Source organism: Bos indicus, chromosome 5 (genome assembly GCF_029378745.1).
Source record: "Bos indicus isolate NIAB-ARS_2022 breed Sahiwal x Tharparkar chromosome 5, NIAB-ARS_B.indTharparkar_mat_pri_1.0, whole genome shotgun sequence".
Taxonomy (NCBI): domain Eukaryota; kingdom Metazoa; phylum Chordata; class Mammalia; order Artiodactyla; family Bovidae; genus Bos; species Bos indicus.
The window spans coordinates 75682454-75694136 of NC_091764.1; the positions used below are offsets into that span (position 1 = coordinate 75682454).

At 54.9% G+C, this 11683-nt stretch overlaps 1 protein-coding gene across 1 annotated transcript; it reads right to left on the reverse strand.

The window, feature by feature from the left end:
• Positions 1-1337: 1337 nt before the first annotated feature.
• Positions 1338-10366, reverse strand: SSTR3 (somatostatin receptor 3). Its single transcript, XM_070789780.1, has 2 exons — positions 9675-10366; positions 1338-5075 (listed from the first exon to the last, which is right to left on the reverse strand). The coding sequence occupies exon 2, from the start codon at positions 5037-5039 to the stop codon at positions 3771-3773; it is 1269 nt and encodes a 422-aa protein (XP_070645881.1). The 5' UTR covers positions 5040-5075; positions 9675-10366; the 3' UTR covers positions 1338-3770.
• Between the last annotated feature and the right edge of the window lie 1317 nt (positions 10367-11683).

Genomic DNA, 11683 nt, shown 5'->3' on the forward strand with positions numbered 1-11683 from the left:
TGATGCTGGAGAAGACTCTTGAGAGTCCCTTGGACTGCAAGGAGATCAAGCCAGTCAATCCTAAAGGAAATCAGTCCTGAATATTCATTGGAAGGACTGTTGCTGAAGCTCCAGTACTTTGGCCACCTGATGCCAAGAGCTGACTCACTGGAAAAGACCCTGATGCTGGGAAAGATAAAAGGCAGGAGGAGAAGGAGATGACAGAGGATGAGATGGTTGGATGGTATCACTGACTCAAAGGACATGAGTTTGAGCAACTCCAGGAGTTGGTGATAGACAGGGAAGCCTGGCATGCTGCAGTCCATGGGGTCGCAAAGAGTACGACACAACTGAGTGACTGAACAACAACAACCACATTGTACCAACCAAAGGAAGCTAGAGTAACAGTGTGAAAATTTCCCCCTGGAACTGTGAAATGGAATTTCTCCCATTTACTCATTTATCCCAAATCATCTTATGAAGGGCCCACAGCATTGCTAGGCCCTGGGAACATGGATACATCAGGCTTGAACCCTGCCTGGAAGCACAAGGCTAGTGGGACACTCCCCCTCCCACACGCACATGTGTGTGCACAAGTAGTGAGTGACACATAAGAAGTCAGGGAAGCTGGAGGGCTATGGGCTTCAGAGAGGTGACCCTAGCCAAAGCCCCACTGCCCACACAACCTTGGCTACCAGCAGTCCCTCTGCTCCCAGCCCATGCACAACGGCCACACACACAGCAGGCCCTGTGTTTCACCCCAATGCACCTTCACTCGTGGATATGGCTAAGATGCCTGAGCACCTACTATATACCCTTCCACTGTATTTACACACTCCTCCTCCATCCTGCTATTGTTGCTGCCTGTGTCATTTCTCCCTGCCATTGAGAGTCTGTCCCTGACCTAACTCCTACCCCACTGGTCAGGCCAAACTGTCCATCACAGTGTCCCACCTTCTTTGTAGCTGGAAAGATGGACTTATGACCCACATCTGACCAATCATGGCATTCTATCACCTCGTCTTTGGTGATCTACCCATATGGCCATCATGTGACCCAATTAGAACCAATCAGCTCTCTTCCACGAGGTCTGAAATTTGGACGCAGCAAAAGAGTAGGTTTACTGCTTTTGGATCAAGCTCTCTAAGGATATAGGCTGAGGTTTGTCAGGAGCATCTTCCACGACTCCTGGAGGACCAGGACTCTGGAAGGCAATACACAAGGAGGCCTGGGCATGCAGAGCTGAGAGACGGGAGAGAAGGAGTATCCTGATTGAAAGGCATGCATGGCCACACCCCCACTCAGGCACACCAATCTAAAACACAGTGCTAGTCAGAGCAGTTGGCCCAGGCTGGTCATCACGTGTCACCAACTTTATTGACAAGAGTTTGGGTCAGAATTTTCCTTAGGGCCTCTCAGGCACCCTTGTAGAAGTGGCTCACTTGCCCCAGGAATCAGGAAAGCAGGAGATGCTGGAATGCCAGGGATCCTCTTCCCTCAGACCCCAGACCCTCCTCAGGGGAGCCCTAGAATGAGGACTGGGCCTCCAGCCTCCAACCCCTGTACAAGCTCTAGTTTTGTACACTTCCTTCCCCCTGATGGGGCCTCACTCTTCCCCAAGCCCTGCCCCCCGATTCTTGGCTTCTGAACCTCAACTTCCCTTCCTTGTATCCTATAGTGTCCTTACCCGCAAGGACTGGAAGACAGAGAAGCCACTTCATGAGAAAGAAGAGGCTGCCTCCACTCTATAATCTGTTACGCCCCAGCCTCACCCACTGCAGTGTACATGGCAGTTTACCCCAGATGACTCTTTTTCTTCCAAATCCCAGGAGGCAGGCAAACTGGGACACCCACTGCCATTTTATGAAGGGGAAACTGAGGCCCAGAGAGGTCAAGGCTGGACAGGATCTGGAGGTCTCCCGGGTTGTGGTTCCCACATTTTCTCTGAGGACCCCCTACCTTCTGAAGGGTGGGGGTTGGGAGATTTAGCAAGAGGTGCCACCCTCCTCAGAATCTGTCTCGCTGTGGCTCTAAGGGGTCATCTCGGGGAGGGAATCCAGGCCAGCCCAGGCCCAACCTTGGACAGGAGCCTCTCCCTATGGTCTCCCTCTAGCCTCCTCCAGTCTTTTCTTCCTTGAGCCTTTCCAACCTGGACCTGGGGAATGTGAAAGACCGGGAGGCCTGCTCCCCAGCCTGCCAGGGCTGCACCACTCCTCCCAACCTCTCCAGGGAGCCAGGCCCTGCTTCTCAGCTCTGCCCCCAGGCTCCCATCAAGGCCCAACACTTCAGCGTGCTGCAGGCCTCAGGGGTTGCTGGCCCCATACCTTTCAGGGCATTAACTTTTCCACCCTGATGGCATCCTTTCCTTGAGTATGATCAGGCCAGGCACTGACTGGCAACCCAATTTCATTGATGTTGCCTCTGAGGTTAGCCCAGGGGGGCCAAGGTTGGCTCCAAGGTCATGAGACAGATCTGACCTCCACTTCTTCTTCCTCCCCCCTCCCCCTTCTCTTCCTCCTTTTTCTTCCCCTCTCCCTCCTCCTCTTATTCCTCTTCCTTTCAGTTCTATTTAGACGTGCTGCCTTTCCGTGTCAGTCTGCCCAGGCCAGGTCCCTGCCTTAGTTAATGAGAGGGGAGAAGCAGGGAGAATTTCTCCTACGAGAAGGCTCCTGAGCCCTCAAAACCCCGAGACCCCTTCCAGCCATAGGACACAAAGCAAGATGCTTTGAAGGTTGGTAAGCTGCCCCCAACAGGGCCTGAGCTAGCCTTTGGGGGGCCTGTGCAATATGGGGTCCTTGTTTAAGAAAAGGAATACAACATTACAAAGACAAAATTAGACTCAGAGCCTCAGAAGGACCCAAGCAGTCAGGAACCCTGAAGCTGGACTTAATTAGCTTCCTGGAAAATCTGCATCTTCTCTTGTCCAGGAACACAGGAGTCCCGGCACTGACCATCTGGACCAAGAATGCCTGGAGGTTATCGGGTTGTTCAGCAGGTGAGACCTGAGGTCCAGAGAGGAGAAGGGCTGGCCCTCAGCCTTGCAGCAAGAGGAGCAGAGCTGATGTGGGGCCTGGGCAGTCTCACACCCCTTCTCCCTACCAGGGGAGACTTCCTCCCATTTGGGGCTGCAGTATTGACCCCTATGAATACTGGGCTCCACTCCCTCTTTTGTGAACCTGACTAAGCCCAGGAAATCCAAGGCCTTGGTTTATCCTTCTGAGGGCCAATATTCAGGATTCTCTGTCTCTGAAGGGGAGAGCCCATCTGTACCTCTCCCCTTGTTTGTGCTGTGCGTGCTAAGTCGCTTTAGTCATGTCTGACTCTTTGCGACCCTATGGAATGAAGCCCACCAGGCTTCTCTGTCCATGGGATTCTCCAGGCAAGAATAGTGGAGTGGCTTGCCATGCCCTCCTCCAGAAGAACTTCCTGACCCAGGGATCGAACCCTCATCTCCTGTGGCTCCTGCATTGCAGGCAGATTTTTTACCCCTGAGCCACCAGGGAAGTTCCACACCTCCCCTTATCCTGACCCTATTCAGGAAGATCCACCCAGCGGTGATGCCCCTCCAGACTTATCAGATAGAGCTCATCCAGGCCGCTGTCTCCCATCCCTGAGTCACACAAGGCCCAGAGAGGGGGAAGCCACCTATCTGAGGTCACACAGTAAGTCACACAGCAAGGGCCCAGGCCTCCAAATATTCCATCACGGGCCCTGCTACCTCGGGTGGCACACCCTAGGCGCACCCACAGTCTCTGCCCATTCCTCGGGCTACGCTGGCCCTCCACAGGCCCCTAGAGATAGCTGATGTGCAGCGTGTCGGATTTCTCCCCAGCCAAGGGTTCTTGGGGTAGGAACTGACGCTCCTTGCTGGTGGTGCTGCTGGGAGGCCGCTCCTGCCCACTGGGACCTGGCTGTATGATCTGGTTGACCCGGCCGTTCATCTCCCCCCAGTCCCCCTGCTTCCCTGCTCCCTCATGCCGGTCCTCCCCATCTCCAGCCTCCTCTTCCTCCTCTGTCTTCTCTGGAGGCCCCACGGGAGGCTCCTGGTTTTGCACACGGCGGGAGGGCCTCAGCAGGACCCTTCGGAAGCCCTGCTTGAAGCGGTAGGAGAGGAAGCCATAAAGGATGGGGTTGGCACAGCTGTTGGCATAGGGCAGGGCCACCACCAGGAAATAGAGGCCGAAGAAGGCAGGCTCCTCGGGCAACGGGCACACCACATTGATGATGTTGAGCACGTAGAAGGGCATCCAGCAGAGGACGAAGAGCGCCACCACGGCCACCACCATGCGTGTGACCTTGCGCTCAGAATGCCGCCGCCGCTGGCACGAGGGGGCCCGCACCCGCCGCCCGGCGGAGCGCACCTTGACCACGATAAGCAGGTAGCAGAGGCAGATGACCAGCAGCGGCCCAAAGAAGCCCAGCGCGGCCGTGTAGATGATGAAGCCAGCCCGCCAAGCAGCCGCCGGCTCGGGCCACTGCATGTGGCAGGTGCTCATGCCACGGGGCACACCCGAGAAGACCACCACAGGCAGCACCACTACGGCCGACGCCACCCAGACAGCCGCACTGACTGTGCGGGCCACGGGTGCCGTGCGCCAGCGGGCTGAGCGGGTGGGGTGCACCACGGCCAAATAGCGGTCCACGCTCATGACCGTGAGGCAGAAGATGCTGGTGAACTGGTTGATGCCATCCACAGCCATGACCAGGCGGCACATGAGGGAGCCGAAGGGCCAGTAGGACAAAGCATTCTGGGCAGCCAGGAAGGGCAGCCCCAGCATGAAAAGCTCATCGGCCAGTGCCAGGTTGAGGATGTAGACGTTGGTGACCGATGGGGTGGCCGTCTGTCGCAGGACCACGTAGATGACCAGGGAGTTGCCCAGCAGGCCCACCACGCACACCACCAGGTAGACCAGTGGGATCAGAATGCCGCTGACAGCCAGCCCTGCCGCACTTGATGCTGCGGACACATTTCCGAGGACAGCATCTGGGGGCCAGGCTGAGGAGGTGTTCCCGGGTTCCGAGGTCACAGGCAGCAGTGAAAGGGAGCCAGGGGTGTTCATGGCCAAGAGAGGGTGGGTCAGCAGCCAGCTATTGGCCTGGAGGAGGGAGGACACAGCTTGGTCAGGGCAGGGCATGACTTTCTCTCCGTAGCTCCTCCCCCATCACACTGAACTTGGAGACTCCCTGCGCATCTGCCCAGAGTTGGACAAGTCATTCATTCATTCTGCACGGGCCAGCAAGGGAGGCTGGCAAGGTAGCTCCACTTCTCAGACAAGAAAACTGAATCTTAGAGAGGTAAAGAGAACACCCTATATGACATAATAGGGGTGCAGCAGGGGACTTGGGCTTGCTTGCTCCAGAGGGCAAGACCAGCAGTGGCCTGGTCCTTTCCCCTGTGCACAGGACGAGTGTTCCACAAATGTTTCAGTAAAGGGGCGAGTGGATCATTCAGTCAGCTGCTGACAACATAGGTCCTTTTCTCTATACCAGCCCTTTTCAAATGCTTTTGACACAGTGCCTTTTAAATTGCAATTCAGTGATGTCACACTCTTCCATAACATAATATGTGCCCTTTCTACATATGATTGCCTCACTGGCAGAGACCCAAGTGGATCACCCACTGAGATAGACTCTGAGATAGACTGTGTCCTTCCCACCCGTAAATGATTTGTTAAAACCCTAACCTCCAGTGCGATGATGTTAGGAGGGAGAGCCGCAATGGGGGGTGATTAGGACACAGGGGTAGAGTCTTCGTGAATGGGATTAGTGCTCTTTTGAAGAAAGGTCCTAGATCCCTTCTGCCATGGGAGGAAACAGCTAGAAAACAGCCAGCTGGGAACCAGGAAGCAGGTCCCCACCATATACTGAATCTCCTGGCACCTTGATTTTGGGTTTCCCCACCTCCAGAATGGTGAGGAATGAATTTCCATTGTGTATAAACCATCCAGTCTATGGTATTCTGTTAGAGCAAGCCGGACAGACTAAGACATCCCCAATAGATCTCAGCTCACACACTTGAAAACATTGCTGCATATCACCCATCCTTAACGCTGAGCCCAAGTCTCTAGATGAACTTCAGCAGATCCATAACCACCCCCCACCCCCTGCCAAACTCCGGTGAAAGGTAACAACGCCTCCTTGTATTTTCTGGGCAGAGCCCAGCGCATTCATCTGATTCCTCAGATTCTGAATGCAGTTAAGAACCACACACTCAGAGGTGTCCCCTTCCCTGGAAATCAAAGCCCCTGAGGATCCTCTCGGCCTGGCCCATCCCACTGTGCCCCCCCACAAAGGCCCTGCCTAGGATGATGGACTGTGAACTTGGGGGGTGGGCAGCTGCTGTCCCTCCTGCTCCCACGGCTGACTGATGGTGGAGAAATTCATAACATGCTGGAGGTGAGGACAAGAATAGTCAGCTCCCCCCTGTACCAGTGGGGTGGGCTCCTCTGAGAAGAGGGCACTTCAAGGAGGCTTTCAAGTGTGAGTAAGAGCTTGCCCAGCGGCTCAGTGGGAACCAGCACCCCACCCACTCTGTGAGCACCTTCTTACTGCACTTCTCCTGTGTTATGAGGAGCCAGGCCTCCTCCCGGTGTCCCTGCTGGACTTGACTCTCCTTAAGCGTGGAGATGCTCATATTCAGCTCTGGTCCTTTCCCGTGTCCCTTCCACACAAGTTCTGTCTCAGTGTCTGAGGCACTGAGTGAATCAGAGGAACCCCGGGTGGACAAATCTCGACACAAAGGATGAACTGCTGACGGAGGGGATCCAGGCCCTGCTGGGGTAGGGCCCCTGGCCTAGGATGCCCTCGCCTCCTCAGCAGGACTCCCTGGCTCTCTGGAGACCCAGTTATAGGCCAGAACTGAAGGCCAGAGCCTCCTCTGGGACTGGACCTTCTCCCTTTTCCAAATGATGCCCCTTCCCCAAGTCGCTCGGCTGCTGGCTTCCCTGACTCCCTAGGGAAACCCCGAGGGAGAAAGAAAGCTCTCAGGGGAAACTTCCTCCAGTGTCCCCTTGCCTGCCCAGCCCTGGACCTGAAATGCCTTCAGCAGGACCTATGGTCCCCACTGCCCTGTCCTGACACAGCTTTTCAGATGTAAAGCTCCTTCAAAGGGGAAGCACCCCAACTCAGAGCAGACACCTCTGGGTGGGTGAGTATGTCTGATTGTCCTTGCACGATGACCTGGATTTTCCAAGGACTCTGAGAAGGCAGGGCAATGCCAAAAACGGGAAAGAACCCCTTCACCCTGGCTCCTCCTTACGCTTCCCCAGGCCGACTGCATTCAGAGCATCCCCTCCTTGCTCCTCCAAGCCTCAGGAGAGCCCTCAATCTGCCATCACCCAGACTCTAGTTGACGGGCAGTCTGAAAGATGGGCTCATAGGATCTTAACAGTACTGCCGGTTCCTGGGGACTGATCCCTGACTGCCAGGCTCCAGGCTCAGCAGTGATGTGCAGCATCGTATAGGGTCTTATGAAGAAGGCACTAAGTTGTCCCCACAGTACACACAGGGACCAAATGAGGCCTTGCGCTCGGCTCACACAGTTGGGAAGGGGCAAAGCTGGGAGGATTCATTACACCAACTCCCGACCCATCCATTTCACAGGCCAGCAGACAGGCCAGGCCTAGAGAAGGCACTTGTTTTAGGATCATAACTGGTCAGGGAAACCAGATGGTATCCAGCTTTCCTACTAGCCTATTCAGAACTCTCCTTACTGCTCCTTAGGCTCTTGAACTATTAAGATCATGGATCCAAATCCCTAGACCCTTAGAGACTTAAAAATTGAATTTTAGAGTCGTAGAACTGACTTGTAGAGTCATAGATTTTTAGACTCTGTGTCTTTGAATTGGAGAAGTTCAGATTTCCAGAATGTTGGAATCAGCCCTTAGACCCAGAATTGTGAATCTGGGAACTTAAGAGTCCAGACCTCCTTGGCTGGGGAGCTCTACGTCACCAATCCATCCACCTCACCTCCTGTGTGCAGATCCTCTTTATAGCATCCCCGTCAGGTGGCCAATCACAGCCCAGGGCTGGAGGAGGGAGGCTCCTAACAGAGGAGCAGTGAGCCAGGCAAACCTAATTTCCAGGCTGCAGGGACAGATGCCCTGGGGGAAGCTTGAGGGTGAGCTCTGAGGATGGCATCTCCTGACCAGACACACACCTGTGTACCCACACACACACACATACGTGCTAACACACATGGCCTTGGCAGGAACACAGTGTACCAGCCAGGCCCTGCCTTCGTGCAGGAGAATTAAACAGCCCCTCCCAGAGCCCCTGGCCCCCCTGGAAGACTCCTTGCCTCCGCCTTTATCTGGGCGCATCTTCCCTGTCAAAGTTTAACAGGCCAGAGTGCCAGAAGCAAGGAAATTATAGCTTTCCTCGGGTGTAAGTCAGACCTGCAATTTAGATGCTGCCTTTTAAGGAGCTGGGGTACTGTGCATGATCTGGTTCATCCTTTGGAGAGGAGGGCCTTTTCCTCCCTGTCTGGTTTATCTTTGACACATGCTTGCCTGAGAACCGGGGGCAGACTCCTTGGAAGACTTTTCCAGAGGGAACAAGGGTCCAGAGAGGGTGAGTGGCTGCCCTGAGCCCCGCAGCAATTCAGAACAGCCCTCATGGATGCCAGATCATTCTCCGTTTGTCTATATCCCACCCTCTTCCCTTCTAGATTGCTGGCTTTTAGGCACAGGACCCTGAGTTATTTGTACTTGTAACCCTAGCACCCAGCACAGCACCCAGGGCAGCACCCAGGGCATCGCAGATGTCAATAGACCAAGAAGTTCAGCAAGTAGAACTCAAAGCCAGGTGGGAGGATGCTCCTGGGATAGGCCTCAAACATACATCATGAGATCCTCGCCAAGCCCAAGAGGGAGGGTTTTTAGAGAGGAGGAAGTTGAGGTTCAGAGAAGTTCGATAAGTTGTACAAGGTCACTCATCTGGTAAGTGGGAGGCCAGAAGTTGAGCCCAGCTCTGCCTATTACTAAACCGTCAGTGCCTCCTGGTTCTGCAGGCTTCCCTGAAGGCCTTGGGCTGAGAGATAACAAGGACTGAAACAGCCCTGGACAACACAGGCTGATGGTCCCTGGCTGACTCCGCATTCTACTTGCTCTCTGCTCCCCTGGGCCTGCCCCCCAGGAAGAGGCCCAGATGGTCTGTGCCCACTTCAGACCTGACCCTCAGGAGCACAGCCCACAAGTCCATAGCCCCTAGGTTGGGGACTTAGGGTCTGCCACAAAGGAATGATGCCAAATTGCTGTGTGACCTTGGACAACTCACTTCCCACCTCTGACCTCAATTTCCTCCTATTAAAATGAAGACGAATGTACCCACCTTCCAGGGTTGTTGTAAAGATTAAATGGGAGTGTGCTGAGCACAGTGCCAAGTCCAGAAGGGGAGCTCAGGAAAGCTGGCACTTAAGCTAAATGCCATGAGGCATCTGGTTTGTCCAGCTCCGACACTGCTGTTTTGTGATTCCAAGATTCTGGAGTCATGATATGAGATTCCGAGATTAAAGCACACCCCCCAGGCCCCAGGCCCCTTCTGTCCATCAAGAGGTCACAGGAAGTCCTCCTTCTTCCCTAGACCTTCCTACCCTCTCCCAGCCCCCAGCCCCAGCCTCCCAAGTTCATCCTGGGCAGAAGGTGGGCTCCAGCACCCCACCCTCTGGGACCCCATCCAGGCCCCAGCCTCCTTACCTGCCCATGGGACGACGGCTTCCCTCCTTGCAGCCAGGCTGGTTATCATTCTGCTGTCCCCTCTCCCTGCCCAGTCCCCAGGAGTCCCTGAGCACCCCTGAGCTGGGGTCCCCACACAGTGCCCACTTCTAGACTGCTGGCGGGACCGGGCCCCCTCCTATGCCTGCAGCGGCCACAGCCACGTCTGCCCACAGAGCCGCTCCCATCTGGTCTCCGGCCCTGACTTCCCACCGCCTGGTGCGTCACCCCCCCAACTGCAGGACACGTCCTGGGTGGTGGGGGGAAGGGACACAGATGGGGGGTCTGCAGGCAGGAGGCTGGGGGTGGGGTGCAGGGAGAAACCTCCCTCCCAAGGAAAAGAAGAGAAATGAGGAACAGAGGACTATAAGAAACCAATAGAAAGAGAGGGGAAACGGGGTCGGTCGGAGGTGGAAAGACAGGGAGAGACAGAGAGAGAAGACAGCGAGTGGGTGGAAAGCCAGAATGAGGGGGAGTGATGAGAAATGCGTGACAGGAGAAGAGAAAAGAGGAGAAAAGAGCAGAGAAGGGGCCAGAGGGAGGGATGCAGAGAGAGATGCAGGGAGAGAGCACAGGGAAGGAAGGAGGGGAAGGAGGGGGTGGCAGGGAGAGTGACAGAGAAGGATTGTGCCACAGATGGTGACATGGAGAGCCAGGCAAGGAGGGGGCAGGAGTAGGGGTGCGGGAGGGGCCGGGAGGAGGGGCCGGGAGGAGGGGCCAGAGCGCAGGTGCGGGTGAGGGAGGAGGGGCAGCAGGTTAGGGGAGGAGGCTGGAAGTGGGGTACAGATCTTGTTACCGGGGAGATTTCAGCCACCCACGCTGGCCTTGGCTCTCGCAAGGGGTTGGAAAAGAGAGTGTGGTACTCAGGGGAGCTGGGGGCCGAGAGCCAGTGGCGGGACGCCTCCGAGGCTACGGTGCACACATCCCCAGTGCGACAGCTGGGTTCCAAGGTCAGTGCTGCAAGGAGGGCTGGGAGCATGGGGTGAGCACTGGGTGGGGAGTCCACAGTGCTATGGTCTGGCTCCCCCAGCCACAACGGGAGGCTGGGTGGGGGCTATCAGCCTTGAGACTGGTTGAGCCTGGGGAGCCCCCAGGCAGGGTGAGGAATAGAAAGGTAGGGTAAAGAATAACTACTTCAGGCTTTGGGGGCCAAGAGACAACATGAAAGCTGTTATACAGGAGAACACAAATTCCCACTCTTTGTCAATTGACAAAATTTCAAATATAATAATAGGAATCAAGGACTTTTTTATTTTGTTTTTGGTGATACAGATCTACTACTGAGAAGAGTAGAATTCTTTTTCCCCCCCTTTTTTTTGGAGAAGGGTAATATTTTGCTTCATTGGAGTTCAAAGTTAGCATTTCCTTTCCTCAAATCAGTTGCAAATGGTCTTCTGTAAAATCCATCCTTAGCTGGCAGGCTGTAAAAAAAAAAAAAAAAAAAAAGGCACGCAGTGAGCCAGACTTCGCCCCTGGACCATATTTGCCAACCCTTAAGATCTCTGTCTGGAGCTTGAGCACAGGCCTGATTGCCCCTGGATGCCATGCCCTAGCTCATGCCAACCAACCATGTGACCATAGGTAAGTTGTCCCCTCTCTGGGCCATGAGGAGTTTCCTCATCCGGACCATGGGGAGATTGTTGTTCACTTGCTACATCCTGTCTGACTCTTTGTGACCCCATGAACTGCAGCATGCCAGGCTTCCCTGTCCTTCACCATCTCCTGGAGTTTGCTCAAACTCATGTCCATTGAATCGATGATGCCAACTCGTCCTTTGTTGCCCCCTTCTCCTCCTGCCCTCAATCTTTCCCAGCATCAGGGTCTTTCCCAGTGAGTTGGGTCTTCACATCAGGTAGCAAAAGTATTGGAGCTTCAGCTTCAGCATCAGTGCTTCCAATGAATATCGAGGGTTGCTTTCCTTTAGGACTGACTGGTTTGATCTCCTGTCCAAGGGACTCTCAAGAGTCTTCTCCAGCAACACAGTTTGAAAG